Source organism: Columba livia, chromosome 21 (assembly GCF_036013475.1).
Source record: "Columba livia isolate bColLiv1 breed racing homer chromosome 21, bColLiv1.pat.W.v2, whole genome shotgun sequence".
NCBI lineage: Eukaryota > Metazoa > Chordata > Aves > Columbiformes > Columbidae > Columba > Columba livia.
This window is the reverse complement of record NC_088622.1, coordinates 3,577,908-3,601,492: the sequence shown is the minus strand read 5'-3', so window position 1 is coordinate 3,601,492 and position 23,585 is coordinate 3,577,908. Positions and strand designations below refer to the sequence as shown.

The 23,585-nt window shown below is 45.5% G+C and overlaps 1 protein-coding gene across 12 annotated transcripts in view; it reads left to right on the top strand.

Annotated features, from left to right (window-relative positions):
- The window catches only part of CASZ1 (castor zinc finger 1), a 239,741-nt gene that overhangs the window by 208,673 nt on the left and 7,483 nt on the right, over positions 1-23,585 (top strand). For 8 of the 12 annotated variants that reach the window (XM_065037510.1, XM_065037513.1, XM_065037507.1 and 5 more), the window contains 13 exons: positions 497-661; positions 2,574-2,746; positions 3,331-4,199; positions 5,834-5,978; positions 7,165-7,228; positions 9,474-9,634; positions 12,996-13,118; positions 14,399-14,734; positions 15,713-15,911; positions 16,396-16,567; positions 18,879-19,027; positions 20,091-20,325; positions 21,680-21,967. In XM_065037510.1, coding sequence (XP_064893582.1) covers positions 497-661; positions 2,574-2,746; positions 3,331-4,199; positions 5,834-5,978; positions 7,165-7,228; positions 9,474-9,634; positions 12,996-13,118; positions 14,399-14,734; positions 15,713-15,911; positions 16,396-16,567; positions 18,879-19,027; positions 20,091-20,325; positions 21,680-21,967 — 3,079 coding nt within the window. The remainder of the gene's footprint in view (positions 1-496; positions 662-2,573; positions 2,747-3,330; positions 4,200-5,833; positions 5,979-7,164; positions 7,229-9,473; positions 9,635-12,995; positions 13,119-14,398; positions 14,735-15,712; positions 15,912-16,395; positions 16,568-18,878; positions 19,028-20,090; positions 20,326-21,679; positions 21,968-23,585) is intronic. The other 4 variants (XM_065037514.1, XM_065037506.1, XM_065037517.1 and 1 more) reach the window with 3 other exon arrangements.

The window sequence follows — 23,585 nt, the reverse complement described above, 5'->3', positions numbered from 1 at the left end:
TGTTTTCCTAATTAAGTTGTCCTACCTTGTAGGGGAGGCAGAAGACTTGCAATAGGAAAATACTATAAAAGAACAGAGTGTCTTTCCCGGTTTCTAGTCTGACATGAATGTGGCATCCAGTGTGTCGCAAACCACTACAGTGGGTGCTCTGGAAGCTTGGATTACTCTTGTAGGCTGTTTAGTTCACTGGTTTGCTTTCTAACTATAGCAGTTCTTGAGATAGTAGCAGCTAAAATTATGTTAGAAGAATTGCAATCTTAAAGCTGCAGGGAGCATATTCTGGACATCACCCCAGTGTCACGCTCACAACTTTTCACTGGTATATACTTCACCAAGAAGATACGTGCACACAACTCCTCTTCAGTCTGGCTCACTTGGGGTGATTACTGCTGAGCTTTAAACTCCTGGTACCATAAGTTTCTTAACAACAACAACTACCCCTGCCACCCACCCACTCCCATCACGTGTCTCACTGTCTGTCTCTGTATCTCTCCAGAGATTCACTAGTAAACAGGATGTGATTCGGCATTACAACATGCACAAGAAACGTGATAATTCCCTCCAGCACGGCTTCATGCGCTTCAGCCCCTTGGATGACTGCAGCGTGTACTATCACGGCTGCCACCTGAACGGGAAAAGCACACACTACCACTGCATGCAGGTAACCGCTGGACCGGGAACAGAGGGCAGCCCGCCAGGCAAAACAAGAGCCACTGTTTGAGCTGGGTCCTTTTTGGGGTGGACTGAAAGGATTCTTGAGTTCTGGCAGCCCAGCACGTCTTGTTAGAGAGCAAGGGGCTGCCCTGAGGCAAGGGGGTGACAATGTGCCAAAGTTAAAACACAGTAACCAGGCAGCCCTTGGTGAAAGCTTTTGTGCCCGGAAAACTCAGATCTCGCTTCCTGCCCTATCCCAACAGTTTAAGACCCCAGTTAAAGTCACAAGGCCTTAATCACATGCTTAAATGCTTTGCTGGGATAGACTTCAGCATATGTTTAACTTGGAATCAGGTAAGCTTTCTGAAGTCAATGAGGCTTAAGCACATACTTAAATGTTAGGCATGCACTCAAGTACTGTCCTGAATAGGGGTTGGTTTGAGCATGTGCTTACAACATTTGATAAATTGTGAACTTCATGTGACTTTCTTTTGATGACATTTTTTGTTATGCTTCTGTAATATTGATTGTTCACTTTCTTCAATTGACCAGGATGAGATTTGTTTAATTTTTTTAGAGCACAAGGAATGTTTCACAGCTTTAAGTCACTCTGAGTTTGAATAGAGACCCTCATTGACACAACTATATATGGATAATTCCATCCTCTGCCCACTGTCTTCCAGTAAAATAATGCCCATGTAAGCAGTGTCTTACAGGAAAGGTGTCTGAATATAAATTCCCAATTAAAGAAAATACTGCTTAAATGGCAGAATTTGTGCCATCCATCTCATGGGGTTTTTTTCTTTATGTCCATAATTGGTGTGGATAAAATTCAGTTAGTTGTTTATATAAACTGACATTTTTTTAGGCTTTAGCACCAAGAGCTGCATTGCAAATTATTCCTAAGGAGGTTTTTGTTTAATTCTTTTTTTTAATGCCATGCAGGGTCTGTCTTTTTTCAAGGTGTCAGTGTGGAGAGAGAGAGGCTCTTTTATATTGGAAATAGCTGGAGATCCTTTTTTTTTTCTGGGTATTTGTCATGGGTTCTGTTATTGCCTGTTTGAATCAACCTGGGCTGAATTAAGAGGCGGTGTTTTCGTTCTCTTCACTTCTGAGATGGTGCAGGCATTGGCACACGTTGTGCTAGAGAAGGAAAAAAAATCCTCCCTCAGCAGGGCCGAGGACGTTTTCAGATTCCAGTGTTTTTTTACTCAATATGGCAAAGTTGCCCGCTTTACCCAGAGGAAGGCAGGTTTTCAGCATTCCGTCCTCGTCACACCATTCCCATTTGCTGCACGAGTTTCAAATTATTGAAGCAGTAGTCTTGCACAGTGATGGGGAAAAAGAGTCACCAGTTTGCTAAGATGAGCTGAACATAGGGGTTTATGCTTTGCTAGAATTAAACCCCGATGTTACAAGCTTGAAAGGTTGGCCTCACGTTGTACCACCCTGCCTTACGTCCTAGAAGGACTAAAGAGGTAAATGACTCATTCCCACTCAACTCTGTATTCCCCAGCTAGGTGAAAGTCCTACTTTGTTCCATGTTGCTCCAAAATAACAAAAAGTAATGTCAGTGTTGTTTTCTCCTTAAGAGCAGGAACCCTGCTTACTGCCTCCCTAAGCAGGCATGATTTTCTGTAGCTGGTCTTTTATCCCTTTGCATCCTCCCCTTCTTTTCTTCCTGTTTCATGCCCAGAGAGTTTTTGGTGGGTTTTTTTTTGAGTATTTTTCCCCACAACTGCTCCATCAGTCTCTTTATATTTGGGGATTAAAGTGATGACTTAATACTCCTAGGAGAAGTGCACAAATGGAACTATTAAACGTATGTGTGCTGCACACGTGTTTGTTATTGCTGGTAATAATGGTAGGCTGTTAAAATGCTGTGCTGATGACTGACTCCCTGTTTTGGCCTGGTGTAGGTGGGTTGTAACAAGGTCTATACAAGCACCTCCGACGTGATGACCCATGAGAACTTTCACAAGAAGAACACTCAGCTCATCAATGATGGTTTTCAGCGGTTCCGCGCCACGGAGGACTGCGGCACTGTGGAGTGCCAGTTCTACGGGCAGAAAACCACCCACTTTCACTGCAGGTGAGACAGCAGGGAAGGGCAGGGATCCTGCCCCAGAGTTGTGTGGTCTGTTTGCCTCCTACTGCCAAATTGTAAATTGAGGAGTACACACAGGGACTTAATTTTTCTCTGCTGTGAACATCTCAGTACTGCTCTTGAGACCGAACTCATGCTCCATGGCAGATGTGATTTCCAGAATCTTGCCACAGACCACTCTGAAGGCAAGAGTGGCCTCTCTGTGATCTGAGGAAACTGTACTAGCAAATACATCCTGGGGTCATTTGGGAAAGAGATTACAGTGCTCTTCAGAGTCTGACTGAAGCAGGCCTTTAATATATTGCTAATGGCACTTCCATGCTAGAGTTCTCTCCAGCCAGCAGTCAGCCTGCTCATCCCTTTCAGGGCCAGACTCTGCCTTCTGTACACAAACGCTCTTCTATTGATTTCTGATGTTCTCAGGAAGAGTAGGAAAGCACAGTTTGTACCTTAGTGCCCTTCAGCTTCTGTTTTGGTTGGAACTTTCAGTGGTGGGTGCCTGCATCCCCATGTTACTGTGGTCCTAGCCCACATAGCCAACCCCCCTCTCCTCCTTGATGCCCTTGCAGGCGACCTGGGTGCACATTCACCTTCAAGAACAAGTGTGACATTGAGAAGCACAAGAGCTACCACATCAAAGATGATGCCTATGCCAAGGACGGCTTCAAGAAGTTCTACAAGTATGAGGAATGCAAGTATGAGGGCTGTGTCTACAGCAAGGCCACCAACCACTTCCACTGCATAAGGGCAGGTTGTGGCTTCACCTTCACCTCCACCAGCCAGATGACCTCCCATAAACGCAAACACGAGCGACGGCACATCCGGAGCTCAGGAGTGCTGGGCCTGCCCACCTCTCTCTTGGGGTCCAAGGATAACGAGCAAGAGGAGTCCAGTAATGATGACCTTATTGACTTCTCCGCTATGAGCTCGAAGAACTCCAGCCTGAGTGCCTCTCCCACCAGTCAACAGTCTTCCGTTTCTCTCATAGTCCCAGCTACACCCACGTCTGCTGCTGAGCTGGCTTCCTCGCAGGCCAGCAAGTCTGCCAACAGCATGACACCAGCCACCAAGATCTCGGGCCTGCTCTCCCAGGCTCTGCCCAGCAATATACCCCTGGCCCTGGCACTCTCCAACTCAGCACTTCCTGGAACACCTGGATCCTTCTTCCCCATCATCCCCAGCCGGGTCTCTGCACCGCTTTCTGCCAGCTCAACTAACCTGATGACCGCTGGTTCTTCTGGCACCAATCCAACATCATCTGCTCCTACAGATTCCTCATCCCAGGCCATTCCAGGATCTGGTGACCCTGCAGCTACTTCTTCTCCAGCCCCAGCGGCATCTATAATGGAAAGGATCTCTGCTAGCAAGGGATTAATCTCTCCTATGATGGCCAGGCTGGCAGCAGCTGCACTCAAACCCTCTGTGGCCCTTGAAGCAGGTGAGTTACCCTCATGGGTTGTGCTAGTGGTGGGAGGAAGAGCAGGGCCTGCTGACCTGGAGAGGAGTCAGTGGGACCTCCCTCCCTGGGACTGGAGGTGGGGAGGAGGTGGTAAAGGAACATAAATGGGAGAATAAATTTTGTTGCGTCCAGTTAACCCTTGAAGAGGGCAGTCTTGGCAAGGTTTCCATGGAGACCGGCTATGCCCATGTGGCCAGAACAGAGGCAGGAAACGCAGCTTTGCCCACAAATGGAGTAGACTCCTACCAGATCTGAACGAAGAGTGTTTCATGTATTTTACCTGGTTTGCTGTAGGCTGAAAAGAGAGAGGCACTGTATTAAAAATGGAAATGAAGAAAAAGCTTGGTCAATACTTGCAGGCTATACGGCAGCCTAAGCTCTCTTCTGCAGATGGTATCGAGTTTTGGCTGGGCCTGGTGGTGTTGATCCTGTAGCTTATTGCCAGTTGTTTTTCTGCTCTGGGGGGCTGGTTTTGTGCTCCAGCTCTTGTCCCTGCTCTGGTTTGGTGATGGTGTCGGTACAGTCCACAAACTGGCCCATCCTCCTGCTCCTCCAGGCACAGGACAGGAGCGCTGTCAGTGTCCCCTTCTCCCCGGGAGCAAGCGGGGAGTAGGACGAAGTGATCTGATTAAAGAGGGAGGGGAACTTTCACATACTTTTAAAATTATTGTTTGAAAAATTGTTTCCTAAAGCAGAGAAAGGTCATTGAGGGAACTATTTTCCTTTATTTTTTAATAAAATGCCACTTGCTGTCTGAGAAGCAGCTCGCCGTCAGCTGTACTGCCGGAGGGTAAATTAATATTTCAGTCACTTGGGGATTGTGGAAAAAAGCTCTGCAGACATGTTCCTGTCAGCAACTTTTTTTCCCTCCTTTTTTCTTTGCTGTTCTGCCTAATTTTTTTCTTTAATTTGTTCTCCTGTTTTCCCCACTTCCCTCTTTTTTCCTTTCCTTTCATTTGAATTTTTATTTCATGGGCTCAGCACTAAACCTTCCCCCACCAAAAAGCAAGAATTCCCCCTTTTTGCAGGGCCAGCGTGGTGGCGGTGGCAAGAGGTCGTGCGGTTCGAACCAGGCCCGTTGGCTGTCACCTTCAATAGCCCCGGCGGGGCAGATGCTCCTGCTGGGCAGGCGCAGTCCGGGCCATCGCTGTCGCTACGGCAACGCTGGGATTGGGGACGAGGAAGGGGGCTTGACTAGCAGTCGAAAGCTGCCACATTGCCTCAGCATTAACAGAGTCTTTAATAAACGCTTAAGAGGCAGCCCCGCAAATGAGTTATGACAGTTTGTGCAGAGAATCAGGTCTCCCCCACGCTCCTTCCGCCCTTCTCCTTTAAAGGGCCCACAGCCTGGACAACTTTGACATAATTTTGCAATAATTATCACTTGAAAAATTTCCACGCTGGAGTGGACGTCAGAACCCATCATGTCAGCTTGGCAATAAACGCTGACCAACAATCCCAGCACTTCCCTCCCCCCACACTTTTTCTTTGCTTTTTCCATTTATGCACTGGTGATAGCAATTTAACTTATTTATTTGCCATTGTAACCTCATTTTAGACCTACATTTTTCTTTTTTTGTTTTTTCTCATTTAATTTCAATGTCTTTCTCAAGCAGGGAATGGACAACCAGCCGCCCCTGGACGGTTCCATCCAGTTCAGGTGAAGCAGGAACCTGTGGAGGCCATGGGATCGTCATCTGCCACCAGCCAGGACTCCCTGCAGGAGCACAGCCTGGACCTGAGCGTCAAGGATCACGGGTGAGAGAAGCACACTTGGGTCTTCCCAGCAAGAAGTTCCTGTATCTGTAATACGAGAGAACACAACATATTGACGACAGGCAATTTCACAGGGGCTGAGCTGGACGCCCTCGAACTGGAGGCAGGGAGGCTCTCGCTACTCCTCCTCAAGTGTGTGTTCTCCAGATTTTTTGGGGCTCACAAGCACCTACTGACTCTTTGCCAAGAGCCTCACTTTCTGTGCTCTGCTCTAGTACAAGCCACTGGGAAAGCTCTTTCTTTCATTTAGATATTCCTGATGTTGTCATCAGGAGCTGATCAAAGCTGCTCCAATGCCACACTTCACCACACATCACTGATGTCATAGGGCATTGAACGAGGTCTAAGAGAGGCACCTTCCCGAGGAATTGGACACACAAAACAACTGGGTGTTGGGCTGACTGTGGTCTTGGTCCGGCACATGCTCACCTATAGTTATGGTGACGAACCTTTGCACCCGTGAGATATGAATGCACCTGTCTCAAAGCGTGTGTCCCACTTGTCCAGCATCTCCACTAAGAATAGGAGTGTTTGGGGATTGTTGTGTGTGGAAAAACTGCAGAGAAACTGATACTGGGGATAAGCGAGCCTGCTCCACTTTGACCTTTTTATACATTCCTTTCTGTACTTTATTTAAATGAGCCTCAGATTGGGACCCCAGCATTTCTAGTCAGCTACAACTGTCACGGATGTATATGAAATACCGAGGTTGCTGTTCAGCACACTTAGCTGTGGCCATCAGGACTGTTGCGTGGCCTTCTCCTCTGCTGCCGAGGGGACCTGTGTCCCTGCCAGAGGGGTCTTCTGTCACCATCGCCCTGGTTCTGTGCCATATTTTTGAAAAGTTCTAACAGGATGACAGAGTAAAACAGGGTGGATTGTGAGTTGGGTAATCAAAGAGTGTGATGGTGTGGACCATCACTGGAGGAATAGGTCTGGACTTTTTAATAGCTGAAAGAACTAAATTCTGGAAACTCAGGACCTTCTTTCTCTCCATCTTGGCTATCACAAGGAAGAGTTTGGCCTGCCCAGGGGAGGGTGGGCATCATTCTCTTCCTCTGGATGTAGCAGGTGAGGAGTGAGGCAGCTTGAAGGGAGAAGGATTAATCTCGCTGCTCACAGTCCCTGTGCACATCTTAACTAAACCCTGTTGGTTTGTGTGTTCCAGTAATGAATCAAATGGCCACACAGTCTCAGCAAATTCATCTCTTTTATCCTCGCTTATGAATAAGGTAAGAGCCATCCATCAAACGCCTTTCATTCCCCCCACCAAGAGAAATTAAAGCTGCGATGGCGGGGAGGGGGGGGGGAGAGATGCGTTTGTTTTTTAATGTTTTGCCTCTAATAAGATGAGTTTGTACCATTTAAATTTTGAGACCATTTTTCATCGGGTATAATTTCAGAGCCACTGCTTACGAATTAATTTAATGAACTGGCTGAAGAAATATATTGCAGCCTCTGACACCTTTTTTTTTATCCTTCCTAGACAGAGGAGGGCTCCCAAAGATGTTGTGGGGTTTTTTTTTCTCCATTTTTATTTCCAGAACCTGGCAACTTCTCTCTCTCTCTCTTTTTACAGTTACTCATTTCGTTTATTTACTTAAAAACATTTCACTGGGGGAGGGGGAGGAGAATAATTTGTTTTTATGAAAGAGAAGAAGAAAAAAATTAGAAGTTTTGAGCCAAAATCATCAATTTCTGTCTTTCTGGTGTGAGTAATGGTGTCCAACAGAGCCCCCTTTACCATGTTCTAGAATATTTATTTTGGATAATACACGGTTTCTTTTTCCTTACTTTCTCCTTAAATTATACATCATCTCAAATATATATTTCCCTTTCACATGATAAATTCTACTGTACCAAGATTAATTTTGCTGTTGTGTACAACTGCAGCAGAGCTCAGGGCAGCCTTTGAGCCACGCTTTAATATTCTGCTGTGATAGGTTTTACAGGCATAACTGTTGCCGTCCCCTCGGCTCTGGGTGTTACATGCACCAGGGCCATATAACCCTCAAGAGGGCAAAGCGACTTTGCCTGATAATCTCTCGCTTCCTTTCTCTCTTATTTCATGACTCTTTTTTCTCTGCGGTGCTTAATTTCTGTGTTTATACCACTCTTCTCCTCCATTGTCTCTCTGTTATACTGGGGTTTTAAATGTTCCCTTTTAGACTTAATTTCTTATTCGTTCCTACGTCTTGTCCCTTTAGTGATTCCAAACATGTAGCTTTTACTCTAGTGAGTAAGTCTATTTAGTAAGTCTGTGTCTGGGGTCCTCAGTCATTCTGAAGGCCCCCGCTCAGAGAAATGCTGTTTCAGTAGATACTTCACTTGAAAATCTCCAGAATATGAGATTTAAGCATATGCTTAGAAATAAGCATTTGTTTGTGTGCAGCCCTGCATAAGATTCATTGTGTTGTGCAAAATAAGTGTAGTACAAGATACGGGTCCTTCAGGTTTGTTTCTTTTTTAAAGAAGGAATGGGATTAACTGATGACATAAACCAGCAAAGAACAGAGCCCGCTGATTTGAAGGAGCCTGTTCCAAGACCAAGGGCTGCAGAATCAGGCTCGGGGTGCCCAGAACTCATCGCGCTTGTTTCTTCCTCTGTTTGTGGAGGAATCCTTCATTATTTGTCTAGCAAAAAGAACCCTTTACAGAAATGGAATGCCCAACAAATACCAGTGCAAAGAGACGACCTGAATTTCTGACTCCAGCCGTAAAGAGCTGCAGTCTCCATATAGCAGCAGGGGCTTTACCTTCAGGGGCATTAAGAGAGCCTCAAATAACCAAGGCTCCTGTAGCGTAGTGCAGTTTATTTGGGGGGCCTGTCAGGCTTAATTAACTGATATTTATAAAGCGCTTCAAGATCCTCAAGTGGGTGGAGTTTATAATGCAAGTATTGGGCCCAATCCTGCATGTTATTCATGTTGTGAATTTCACTGCTGTTACTGGAGGTAACTGAGAGCACAACAAAGCAAGAAATGATCTGGGAAATAGTGTATTTATTCTAAGAGGTGTTTCCTCTAAGCACTCTTGAGTAATTTCTTTTTTCTGTCCTGCATGTCATACACCTGGACCTCTAGACTGTCTCCATGTAGAATCTATTTGAAGCCTTTCACACAGGCAGTTCTTTAGTCCAAGGATGTGTAGGAAATGTCCATTTAGCAGAGAAAGTGTCATCATTTCTTTGTTGAAGTTAGTAAGAATTTTCCAAGAGCTTAAGTGGAGCCAGAATTTTTCCCCACTTGAATAACATTTCCCTCCTTCCACCACACTTTGGGGTAGCTGGGTGGAGGATGCAGAAGAGCGAGTGTTACTAGGTTTTGCTGATGCAGTTGAGGCAGCCTCTGCAGACTTCTTGTCTTCTCTCTAAATCTTTGAAGACGCAGCTTTGCTTGGGACAGTCCTGAGGGCACCCGGACTGGCAGTGTCCACAGCTGCGTCCTGGGCTTGATGCAGCCTGTCTTCTTGTTCCAGATGTCCAAGTCCAGCGCCGGCCTTGGCAACCTGTTGAATGTTAAGACAGAAGGAGACGGCAGCCAGGCTGGGGCTGGAGAGCCGACACAGCACTTGGGCAAGGCAGTGAAGGCGCTGGTCCAGGAGAAGCTCTCTGAGCCATGGAAGATGTACCTGCGCAGGTAAGGAGAGCACGGAACTGGGAATAGAGGAAAATTATTTCCTTTGCAAAGTGCCTGGCTCATTAGTTCACACTTGAATGCAGATTTCTCTTGAATTTAAAGGCTTAATTCTGTGATAGACTGATCACCTTTTGGAGGGCATGTAGTCCTCAGTCCTGGCTGGCTGCAGTAGGTGTTAATGTCCTATATCTGTCCACATAGAATTATTTTGCAAAGGGATCTTGAGAGGCCACGTACAAGCACAGATCTTCACATAGTACTGTTACCCTAGACTTTGTCTTAGGCTCCTCTTTATGTCCCCAGTCTGCAAGTCCAGGGCTTTTGTAGCACTGAGAAGACCTGTTGGACCAGGTTGAGTTATTATGCACAAGTCACAAAAGCCTTAAAGTGCTTGTTGTGGCATTTCCTCTGATCATAGGAATAGGCCACTGAAACAACATAAGGAGTACAAGGGATATGGGAACTGGGATGGTTTCTGCTATTTTGTTGTAGACAAGGAGGCTTGAAAGGAAAATGGAACAGGTACAAAACTCACCCACAGACACACGCACATACATGCCCAGACAGACACACGCTCTGAGCATACAGATACACCCAGGCAGACACACATGGTTTGTGCGCTGACAGGTAGTTGCTTACAAATGCCTGTGGACACTCTGTAAATCGGAGACTTCAATGGAGAAGAGTAGAAGGTCTTCGGTCCATCTGCCTCTGGCCAGGGTCAGATCCTTCCCCGTGGTCTATTTGCATTTTGTCCAGCCGAGTTTTAATTATGCCAAGCAGTGTGGCTGTTTGCTTGTCTCTGGGAGCATTATTCTACCACCTAATATGTTTCACTGTCATGATTTTTTTCATGGTATGCTGCCTGAATTTCCCTTTTTGTAATTTTGTTCCACTTCTCCTGGTTATATCCTCTTGAACCACAGCAGATAATTCCTCTCCACAACTGGCGTTCCCCCCTTCAGATAGTCATAGCCTTTTAGCACACCGTTTAACCAAACTTATTTATTTCTTTTAATCTGACTTTGTAAATTAGTCCCTTCAACCTGCTGATCATGTTGTTGTGTCGTTCCTGCTGTTCCCTGAGCGGGTGCAGAACTGGGCTGTGCCACCACCCCAGACACCAGCAGCTTCCTGCCCCCATAGTGCAGCTCTCAGTTGTGGTACCTTGTTTGCATCTACACTGCAGAATGTATATGTATCATGTTTACCATCCCCTGTTACACGGGATTGCTTTTAATGTTGCTCTCATGAGTCCCCTATGTATAAAAATACTCCCCACCCCCCAGGTGTATTAGCTGTGAGTTTCCAAATACGACTCCCGTACTCTGAACCATCTCCCTTGTCTTGCAAGGCCTCTCTCTGTTGTTTTTCTCCTCCTCGCTGGTGTTGCCAACTCCTCCCAGTTTAGTATCTTCTGTGAATTTCATTAACACGCTGTTTACTCCTTCTCCTAGATTACTAATGAAGATGTTAAATAAGCTCAGACCTAACCAAAGTCATCCTTGCAGCACTCACAAGATGATACCTCCTCCCAGCTCAATATATTGCTGTTTGTCATTAGCCTTTGTTTACGGTCCTTCAGCCAGTTTTCAATCCATGAGGTAGCATTTGCATCCAGGCCAATTTGAATTAATTCTAAGCATATGTGAGACTGCATCAAAATGCTTTACTAAAATCCAAATGTATTGCGTCCCTTCATCCACTAATTTTGTAATTCTATCAAAAAAAGCAATTAAATTTGTCTGGCAAGATTTATTCTTTATAATCCTGATGCTGTTTATTGCTCATGGATCCTTTATCCTCTAGATGTTTAATGATTTTCTCCTCCCTCTTAATATTTGTTCCATTACTTTACTAGCAGGAGAAGTTAAGACTAGAGGTATGATAATTGCCAAAGATCACTTGTCTTTTTTTCCCTAAAAGAATCAGTACCTAGAGTTTTAATTTTTTTTTTCCCAATTTCCTAGAGCCTCCCTCTTCTCTGTGGCTTCAAACCCACCAAATAGTCACACAATCAGTTTGTGAGTTAATTTCCGTTGCGCTTCAGGACATACATCATCCAGCCTGGCTGACGTGTGCATATTTATATTTTCCAACCAGTTCCTTTATTTGCTCTCCAGAAGGTCTTTATCCCTAATTGTCCTTTTTGTCTTCAGCTTCCCTATCCAAGGCAAATTTTATAAGGCAGCCATTTTTTAAACATCACATCCTATTTTTTCAACATCACATCCCATTTTTATGAGAGCTGCTTTCTAAGTGCAATACCCTTTGTCCCTGGTAAAACAGCCCCTTAGCTTGTACTAAATGGGTTTCTTGCCTCTTACCACACCTTCACTTTCCTCTGTCTTCTCCCTGCAAGCCTTCACTGGCTGCGTGTTCTATACCCACTGACCTTCTTCTCCAGTACGAGATTGTTTGCTTTTCTCTTTACCCTCGAACAGTGAGGAGGTCCCTCCTGGGACCACACAGGCTGCTGTTTGTTTCTTGCTTTCCTGCTCATCAGAGCAATTGTAGTTTGTTGTATCTTAATTATGCAAGATTCCCCTGTTAGGTTTCAGATCCTTCCTGCCAGTGATTTTTCCTTGATTCCCTGTGATTCTGGAGTTTCCTGAAATCACATGTGCTACTCTTAATAAGTGTGGCTCAGCAGCGAAACCATGCTTAGATCTTTTTGCCCTCTTGACCATTTCCTCCGAGATGACAGGAGGCATATCCTAGATGATGGGTTTTGCATTGCAGCATTGTTCCTTCTGTACTTCATGGACTGTGCTTTTCACTAGTTACGCATACAAGGCTGCAATTGCTATCTAGGCAACACTTTCTCTCCCACCTGTGTGATACCCTGTTGTTTCAAGGCAAGGGGAGGGCAGATTCTGGATCTCCATTCCCTTGAACCACAGTTGGTTTTTCCCTTTTGCTGCTCCCAGTAAATTCAAACAGAAAAAAAGAAGCAAACCAACCTGTAATATTTCGGCAGTGTCCTCTTGGTCTGGATTTCCCTTAATTTACTAACCTTTGGTCGTTCCTCAGAGCTTTGGCTTTTGTACATACACACTCACGAACACGAATGATTTTCATCTTTTGTTTCAGAGTAGTTCTGTATTTTGCTCTCACTAAAAGTGAATGGGAGTTTCTCAGTCAAGTTCTATTGGAGGGAAATCGGGTTCTTGTTCTGCATGTTCAGATCTATATAACAGGCAATAACTAACAATGCCAGCAGCGTTGTTCGTGCTACAGGGACAGTGACATTAGAAAACAGAATGGTAGTAGGGTTGAAAAGCAAGGGAAATGGGTCTGTTCCAACACCACTTGTCTTTTGGGGCCTTCCCTAAGATGCCTGCTTGTCTGCTTTGGCCAGGTTTGGTACCAAGGATTTCTGCGATGCCCAGTGCGACTTCCTCCACAAGGTGCATTTCCATTGTGTGGTGGAGGAATGCGGTGCCCTCTTCAGCACCCTGGATGGAGCCATCAAACACGCCAAGTGAGTACCGGCTACAGCACACACGCTGCGGGACGAGAGACGCGTTACTCAATAACCCTGTTCCGGAGCAGAACGTGGGCAGTCCCGAGGGCAGCAGTGTGGGCACCCACATGCTTCCTGTGCAAATGCGCTCAGCCAGAATTTGTGCAGAACGATGTCCTCTTTAGTAATTATCACGACAAACGTGTGCAACTTGTGAACAAGGAGTTTCTCACAGTGTTGGCAAGGCTAAGAATTGGACATTTGGTGTTGCCATAGTCCAGCTGACAGATAACCTGTTCAAGGGGGCACATATTTCTCACAGCACACAAATACATCATACAAAGAAATAAGAAAATACATGAGAGGATCCTGTAAACCCAACTGTTGTCACTGGATATGGACTTTTTATGGACTAGACAGCTCCCCATCACTGCAGTCATGACAAATCTCTTTTAACAAGACTTCCCTAGCACTTAGATATATCGTTTTGTTTAAGAGGTTCACATCATGTGGACAAGGATCTCAAAGCAGTCAGACTGTCCAGCCCAACAGCGATCTCCTCCTTCCCTTGCCATTTCTCAGCATTCTGGAAAGCAGCAGACAGCCCAGTGCTTGGTAGCCAGAACTGCATGACAGAGGTTGTAAAGCATCCTCAGAACTCCAGATGACTCCTGGGTGGAGATATTTAAGATATACTCCTACTGTTATGGCGAGGGGACTAGAAAAGGAAGGGTGGGATACTGGAAATTTTCGCTGTTGCAGATTTCTATAGAGCATAATCTGCAGTTCAAAACTGCGCCAAGTTCCTTTTAAAGGCAATGGAAGGTTTGCCCAAGTAAAGAATGAACATGGCCTTCAGCAGCTGGCTGCAGGACTGGGCATGAAGGGGTTTAAAGAGAAGGAGGCATTGCAGATTTTAAGATGGAAAGATGTGTTAGGACAGTTGGTCTGTGGCATTGGGTAGTTCCTTGTGGTTCACTCCTACAAACTACTGGCTTCTGACAACAGCCATGGGAAGCTGCCCTCATGGGCATATCGATCTTGCCGACTGCAGTGATTCTTGCATCTCCCTGATGTCAACATGTTATTGCACCTTTCTGTCTCCACCTCTCTTAATTAATTCCCTTCTCTTTGCAGACAGGAGGCCCCTAAATCTTTCTACAACGTTTGCAGAGCCCCTTTTAGGATTTAACCTCAGCTAATTTGTTTGCAGACTCCTGCCAGATTCTTGTTGATGTTTAATCAACTTATATGCGACGGTCAAGAATTTATGTCCTAATTACAGTGTCTTTTTTCAGTTTTCACTTCCGAACTGAGGGTGGAACTGTGAAAAGTAACTCTGAGTCTCCCTTCTCAACTGCTACTGAGAATAAGGCTTCGCTGGCCCCTTCATCGCCATCTGCTACTTCTGTCACCATGGCAAGCGCTCCTGCTCTCGACGTGCCCACTCCGAGTCCGGCCGCCGTGCCCTCTGCCCCCACGCTGCTCGCCTGGAAGCAGTTGGCTTCAACCATACCCCAGATGCCTCAGATCCCAGCGTCAGTGCCTAACCTGGCAACTTCACCCCTGGCAACGACGTCCCTGGAGAACGCCAAGCCTCAGGTCAAACCCGGATTTCTGCAGTTCCAGGAGAAGTAAGTCGTAGATGCTGCTTGTCTTTTGTCCTCTCCAGCCTTGCAGTCCCCTCTTTAGTGCTTTTCAGAGCTGTAGTACTACATCCGTATTCACCCACCGAGAGGCCTTCTGTCTAGAAAGTACTCTGGGCTTTACCTCACAGAAAATTTACTTCAGTCTAGAAAATACCTTCAGTTATCCTAGGAAACAAACAGGATTTTCAGGTATATCTGGGAGCACTTTTAGGTATGAGTTTAGAGGAGAAATAAACTTGCTGACTTATCACTGAATCCTCTTTTTATACCTCATGAGAGGTGTACAGAAATACATGTCTTCGCAGTATTTTTGAGGCTGAAGGCTACAGAGGTAGGATAGCATCTCTAAAGTCTTCAGTGTGACACCTGACCAGCCCACGTCCAGATCTTGCTGCAAGTCTGGACTTACCACTGGACAAAAACCGGGCACCTGGGTGCTCAGTCACGCAGAGGGGAGGTGTTACTGCAGTGGAGTACACAGAACTAAGAGTACATCTTTATAGATTGCTGAAAAGGAAGCTTGCTGGATTTCTCCTGGATTTGTCCCCGGTAAGCTCTGTGGCCGTCTCCTAGGAATGTCATCTGTAACTCAGTACAATACAGCTTCATTATTTTTTTTTCCGTGAAGAAGATGGGGGTCAGGTAGTAGAGAGAGGGCACAAGTGCTTGGACTCTGCTAGATCTCGAGAGAGCTTTAAATGGGAAGTGTGGCCCCCAAAGACTACAGAACCCACCATGCATTGCTTTATTTTCAGCATCTTAATCAAGAAAGTGCACTAGCTTGGTGGAATTGCAGTAGTGGTGCCAGCAGCAGTGTTACTAAAGAGGAAGGTGGCTGTGGGAAATCTGTAGGCCATGTTTGGAACAGAGGCTTCAGCTGGGCTCCCCTTGAAGTAAATTTTGGCAGAGAAACAAATGTGTGAAATGAGTGAAGGTGATGATTGGGTTTTGGATGTGTTCCAGCGATCCCTGCCTGGCAACGGACTGCAAGTACGCCAACAAATTCCACTTCCACTGTCTCTTTGGGAACTGCAAGTATGTGTGCAAAACCTCTGGCAAAGCAGAATCCCACTGCCTGGACCACATCAACCCCAACAATAATTTGGTGAATGTGCGAGACCAGTTTGCTTACTATTCGCTGCAGTGTCTCTGTCCAAACCAGGTAAGAGCAATTCCAGAGCCGTGTTCTAGCCTGAGTGTGTGTGGGGGAGAAGAATGGGAAAGAGCAAGCAGACTACTCACTAGGAAGTGAGGCTGTTTCATTCCTGGTTTAACTACAGAACCACGGAAGGGTCATAATTAGTGGTCTAGCAAAATGGTTGATTTCCATCAAATTTCAAATTGCACTGTTTCTTTGATACGGGTGGAGTGGAAAATGCAACTAGAATGATCGAATACCAGGGAAAGCCAGGAGTTAGGTTTGGGATATTTCAACACAGAATAGTGCAATACAGAATACACAACAGAAACACAAACTACACAACAGGGAACAAGGTTGCATTGCAGCTTGTGGAAAATAAATGCGATGTAGAGTATCAGTTCCGGCCTCTCTCGTGTCTCAGAGGGGCAGCATTAGTAGCAGGCAGACAAGAGTGTGTTTGTTTTAAGATATGCTTAAAACAACCTGTCTCTTTTCTCCTCTGTAGCACTGTGAATTCAGGATGCGAGGGCATTACCACTGTCTTCGTCCTGGCTGCTACTTTGTGACTAACATCACCACCAAGCTGCCCTGGCACGTGAAAAAACACGAGAAGGCAGAGAGAAGGGCAGCCAACGGCTTCAAGTATTTCACCAAGCGAGAGGAGTGTGGCAGACTAGGTGAGTTTTGTTCTCTTTCCGCCATCACCTCATATGGTCTGTCCCATGTCCAGATAAGAATGTCATGAATTAGAGCCTGCGAGTTAGGCTTAAGATGTATTTGGGCATTAGATCACTAAACGAGAAATATAACAAAACAGCAGTTCCTGATCTGCCCAAATTGCAGCATGTTTTCCAAAACAGACACAAGTTAAATGGATATAAACTGTAATATAGAGGATTATATATCTATATCTGTCTGGAGATACAGCTTCCCCTTTGTTTTTGCTTTTTATCTAATTGTGAAGGCCTTTTTTGTCTATTTGATTGGTTTTTGTACTTTTTAGTCTTTTGGGCCTATTGCTTCTCTTGGGTGGAGTTCAAGGGTTCAGTAGTTACTGAATCTAAGTGCCTCTAGTGTAAAGGTGGTAAAACAAACGTACAACAGAAAACTGAATGCGTTCCCAGGGAGGTTTCTAGAACAGACCTGAAACCCAGGGCTCTGAACTGGGGGGGAAATCCCTAAAGACAGCTCCAGCAGCGCTCCGTCCTGAGCGTCCTGGGGTTCACTTGACCCCCCTAGTTGTGCCTTGGCTCAACAGTGTCACAGGCACAGCCTTCCCTATCGCTCCTGTTGGAAAAAGGCTGAAACAAAACAGGTTTCACAATAACAGTCCCGCGTGCTGTTCTCCCACCTTGCAGGGAAACAGCCACAATCACCACAACCAAACTTTTTAGCTTTCAAGAATTTGTACCAAATGGCAGCTTGTTTGTGGTAACCAGGGTAATGAGTGCAAACACGCCAGAGCCAGTACTTACCTAAGGCTCATTTACACATGTCAGCAGATGCAGCAGTTGCTGTTATTTACTCAACTTTAGGTGTTTCAGGTGATAGCAGGGGCTAGACAAAGCAGGACAATGATACATGACACCCAGCCTCCAAGGGTGCCCTGGCAACAGGCGAGCCTTCACCTGCCCGCTGCTGATACGGTTTCATCCTGCCAGCACTGTTTGTTCTCCAGCCCAGCGCTGGGGGGGCACGGGAGGTGGGGCTGCGGGGAGCACGGTACCTCAACAAACACACTTGGCATGTACATAAAACACGATCTGGGAGCTAAAGATGGGCTGGGCTGTTCAGGAGCTGTTTGGCAGCGAGGTATTGACAGGCTGGGCATGTGTCAGCACTGTTTATTTTTGGGAGTGATGGGGTACATGCATTCAGCAGTATGTACATATGCCTATAGCTTGGGCTTGCCGAGCAGTATTGAGCCAGGACGCTGCATTTGCCTACGTAGATACAGGCAGCATGATGGGCTGGTGTAGCTGGATGTGTTTGGGCAGGTGTGTATCGTTATACCAACATGTAATTGCTTGTCTGCTTCTCTGTATATCTCTGTCCTTTCTACATTGTGTGTATACATATATATATATATATATATATGCATACGCACACACATACATATATATATAGAGAGAGAGAGAGAGAGCAGGTGCAGAAAGCACTGGCTTACTTTAAGGGTTGTGACTGTTTCTGAACACACACACTATAGATTTTATTTACGTGTATGTGTGTATAAATACGTGCACACATGTATGGGTGGGGAGGGAGAGAGATGAAAAATATGTACATTTGTAAGTAAAGGTGGATGGGTATAGGTGATTAGATAGATAGATAACAAATAAAACTGAGCTTGTCTATAGGTCTGTACCTCTCTGTGTATTCAGGTATGGCCAAGGGATGATGGAGAAGAGACAGAACCTGATGATCAGAGCTGTGTTTTAACTGCAACAAGCCATTATTTATCAGCCATAGAATGTAGCTGTTTAGGATTGTCTGTTACTGAGGTACACAGACTCCCAGAATCCATGGCACTATCCAAGAGGAGCGAATGTGTCAAGTGCCGTATGCCAGAACCCATATAAATTGCTTGTTGTTCAGTAGCTGCCCCTGTTACAGAACAAATTTGGCGTGGCAGTAAACACCTCCTGGCTCATTTCTATCTGACCAGAGAGCATACACTGTCCAGAGCGTTTGAGAGACTGCTTTTCTCAGAGCACAGAAAAGCAAACAAAAAACTTTTCATTTTTAATCTAATTATTAGTGTGTATTTTCAATTTTAACTTCTATGATAGCATTAAGTGTCTTGGTTTTGTTCTCTTTTTAAAGGAAAAGGTGCTAGCTAAGACTGGAGAGCATTAGGCACTACTATATGTAATGGTAATGTTCCTTTATAACAAAATGAAGGGGGATGGGACGAGTCTGCTGCTCATGCTCACTTCTTAAATCTATGTACACTGTAATCTGTAATACACAATGGTTTTGTGCCTGTAGGTTGCAAATACAACCAGGTGAACAGCCACTTCCACTGCATTCGAGAGGGCTGCCAGTTCTCCTTCCTGCTCAAGCACCAAATGACATCCCACGCCAGAAAGCACATGAGAAGGATGCTGGGGAAGAACTTTGATCGTGTTCCTACTCAGGTGACTCACTGGTTATTTAAGCTGCCGATCCCACGTAGTGTTGGTCCCTTGGGTTTCTCACTGCAGAACTGCTATAGTGCCAAGACACTTGTACCCAAACACACCTCAGGATATGTGTCTGCATTGGGGGTGCAACTGGGATGGGTTCACCCAGGCTTCACCTGGTTGGACTCTAACAACATGAGGTAAAATGATGAAGCATAGACATCAAAGCATTACTTAGTATAAAAAGCTTTTCTTTGTGATTTATGGAGAAAAAAAATTGAGAAGGATATTGCTAAAATACTCATATTTACAACTTGTGCGCCCTCCCTGCTCGATATACACCAATTGGCTTGTTAAAATTAAAGTGCTTAGGATGTGGAAGAATTGAACATGCTGGTTAAAGCAAACATTTCCTGTTGCACATAAAGAATTATTTGCCGCTTCTATCTAGGATGGGAGAAATACCACTCTCAATTTCTCTTCCCTTATTGATTTGGAGTTAGTTTGGGGCACTCCTTGGCCTCTCTCAGGAAGCAGCAGAGCAAGGCAGTTCCTTCTTTTCTGACACATAACTGAGAGCACCTGGCAGGTTTAGGTTTGTGTTTCATGAACAAATTGAAGAGTTTCCGCTGCAGCCCTGAGCTCAGAATTGCGGCCATCCTGCAACCTCCTGCTTGTTCTTGTTCCTTAGTTGCTATAAAGTCCATTGACTTGGTAGATGAAACAAGCCAGCTTTATTTAAGGACCTTCACTAAGGAAGTAATGCCAAGATTAACACCTCCTGGTTTTGAATGCATCAGAATCCACACACCGGGATACTGGTGCCAAGATTAACACTCTTGGCCTCTGAGTGCATCACAATCCACATACCAGGATACGTGTGCCAGGTTTAGTGCCCCGAGCTCCCAGTGAAGGAAGACTCGCACTTGTAGCCCCAGTGCCATGGGTTGCACTCAGGAGCATGTTCCAACCGTCCCTCATGAACTGTGGCAGATAGAAATAAATGTGCAGACAGATGGTTTTGGTCTTGGCATCTTGCTTTTGGTGTGAAAGTCCCCGTTCTGTTTTCTTGCTGCAGGTTATTGGCCACACTCCAAGAAATGAAAATCTCCCCCAGGTTGGCAGCATGGCCCCCAGCCCAGCCTCTTCAGGAACCCCAGCTTCCTTTCAGGGACCCCCAAGCATGATGGACACGGAAACGGATGAGTACATGGACTACACTGGCTGTAGCCCTGGGGGTATCTCCTCTGAATCTTCCAATATGGACCGCAGCTGCTCCAGCACTCCAGTGGGCAACGAAAGTACATCAGCAGGTAAGAGGCAAGGGGGATGTGAAATGGATCATCGGTTGCCTGCTTTTTTGGGAGATACACACATGGGGAGAGGCCAAAGGACAACTGCACCTTAAAATATAAACTGTACCAGCTTCACAGTAGTGCCTCGTACTAACCTGGCTATCTCCATCCTTTGTGAGAGGAGATCCATCAAAATGTGCACCTCAAGCATCTGTGAACTAAAAACATATCTTTTCTTTCCCCTGAAGAGAAACTTTTATCCCGTGTCTTAAAGTTGGATGTATTTTAATAATAGATTTAAAAAACCCAAAAAGTTGTGGGCCTGTTCTGTACTTGGCATTTCCCCTGATATCCTTTTGTATTTCCTTGTGCAGCATCTAAGTCAGACACTTTCCTATACTGTTGAGGTACAGAAAAGGCTGTACAACATTTATTTGTAAGCAGATATTATATACGAAGGGGGAAAAAAACCAACACCCTACCACAGCTTCAGAAATCAACACACAAGCAGCTCACTGGGCTCCCTTGCTCGTGCAAAAACTCTTGTTCCTTTGTGCAGTGTTGCGCAGAGGACACCTCCATCATCCCCTCTTTTTGGAAGTGAGTTTCTGCCGTTGTTTCCTGTTTGCCAGGATAATGTGTAGCGATTTCCCACCCCCACCCCCGTATTACAGAGTTAGCTTTTCAGTAATCAGGTATCTTTTATGAATTCTCTTATCTTCTAGTGGTGATCCAGGGATCTCTGAGCTGACCTTCCAGGGTTAAGTGTAACATTCTAGATAGGCTGCCTCATTGAGTTTAATTTTGTACACATTTTCCTACTTTTCCTGCCCACACCAGTTAGAAGAAGATTATCATACGGCACATCTAACCATATGTTACATGAACATCGACATTAAAGCTCCTCCCAAGAGTTCTGGTGGACGGTGGTCCTGGCACTCTCTCCTTTGTCATTAGGCCGTGGGGCCCAAGTCACACTTCCTAGGAAATGGCCCCTGCCACCCAGGTAGTGAGCAACTCCACCCACCCAAAACACAAGACCACCCTCCCAGCAGTGAGCTGCTACCCGCTGGCACTACATAGATAAATGAGGACCAAAGCAGCAGGAATTTGTGTGACAGCCTGTGGCACTTCCCTGTGCCACTAGAGCCGCCTTCCCTTCCACGGACACCCTCCTCTTCCTGATGCTGTCAGTTCCTCACCTTCTGTTTCTTCTCTGTTATAGTTCTGTTTCATACATTTGTGACTGTATTTTCCATTTTCACCATATTGCTTCTGCTCTTGGGTTCTCATTTCAGTTCTTTTGTTTTGTTTTTGTTGTTTTGTTTTGTTTTCCTTTTTTTTCTGCTTTTTTTCTTTCCACATTCTCCAGGCTGCCTGGTTCCTTCTACTGCCGCTGCCGATGATGCAACCCACAATGCACCACAACCTCAACCACCATCTCTGCCTCCATCTTTCTCACAAGCCCTGCTTAAGTCTCCCCTCCCCACCCTCCCCTACCTCTTCTCTCCATCTTGTCTCTCATACTCTCTGCTCAGTGCCACTCTTGGATCCAGCAGAGGCATTGTCATGCCTGCCGCCAGCACCGCTGGGTTTTCGCCCATCATTGCCACTCCAGCTCCAGTAAAAAGTGACGTTCCCTTAGTTCAGGATGCAGCAGGTAACACTTTGCTTTCTCTCTAGTGTCCTGTGCCCATCTGCTTCCCCACTCACCCTGCCCACAGTTTTTTCTTTGCACCTTTGGGTCAATATAGAAACATCACACCATGTCTTATTTAATTGTATCCAAGGGCCCGTCCCTGCCTGCTCCTTTTGTCTGCTGACACGGTAACCAAAACCCAGCAACTCATTGATAAACATGTGGATACCTGAGAGCAATTGCCACCAATTCCAAACTATGAGAAAAATCTAACAGAATCCATAGTTAAATTGCACTTTCAGCCTCTTGATAACAGCAGGGTGGTCACAAAGCAAACTTCTGCTCATGCAGCATTAATGGGACTTGGAATTTTTGATTAGATCTTCCAGACCACCCACACATCTCAGCAGGTCAGTGCCTCACAAGGTACCCAGGTCCCCTGTTTTTATAGATCTTGTAAGCTTCACTGCTTCCTATTCACATACAAAGCCACAAAACTCAGGGCTGCTTTCGCCAGCACCAGTGACAGAGTGAAGTTCAGTGTCACCACGGTGGCGTCATCAGACAGCTCAGGCTGTTTCTCACACTCGCTGTTATTTACATCTGCTCTTACCAGCTGCAAAAAAGACATCAAGAATTTTAGTTTTAAGCTGCCGTGTTTCCCATGTGTGACTAAGATCAGAGATGTCTCAGGCTGCGGCTTCTCATTCCATCTGGGAATGTTTTTTTAGGGTGTGTCTCAGTTTTGGCTTCTTTTCCCAACTCCCAGCTCTTTTCTAGTTAATTAAAGGCATATTTGTGCTTAAAGTTCACACTTAAGAGGATTCTGGCAGCCTACGAATGTCCCAGTCATTCTTCTGCCACTTTTAGTAATGTGCAAATCCAAGGTAAATGGTTGGGAGTGTGGCTGGGGGACCAGCTCCCCTGGGAAGTTCACAGGTTCTTCTCACAGGACTCGGCAGAAGGATCCTTTGCCTTGTCCAGAGGAGTCTGTTCTGATGAACAAATACACAAGAACTATACTTTTTTGCCTTTTTTTTTTAAACTGATTTGCATGCAACCTGAAACATATTAACCTTGTGCTGTGCTTTCCTCTGATTATATATTTGTAAGTTTTTCTTTCTACCTTTGTATAGTTCTGTGAGTGTTTGCATCACTTGTCGTTGAAAAGACAAGCGCATGGCACGCACTTACCGCTGGGATGACGTGCTGAGGCTCGGTACTCCCCCGTTGGGTGCTGGGGACTGAACGGTGTCTAGCGGTTAAAGGAGGCGAGTGTACCAGGTTGTCACCTGTTCTTCATAGCCTTGCTCTGAAATGAGACAACAAAATGGGATTAACTAAAGTTTTAAACACAACTGTTAGAACTGTTGTAAAAGCTGAGCAGATACATTAAGTTTAGAACAGGTAAACTTTAAATTCTAATTATTTCCCAATTTCCCATCCACACTCTTTCCCCTGAGATGGTGTATCCCATATTCCTGTCCCAAGATGAGCATTAATACTAATGATAAACAACGTGATGGTTTGGCTGCATTTTTTTAAGAAAAAGAAGGAGTAAGGAGTTGATGTGGACAGCAGCGATTTGTGCTGCAGCCACGCGCTGCCACTGGTCGCCTGAAAGCAGAGAATGAGATTT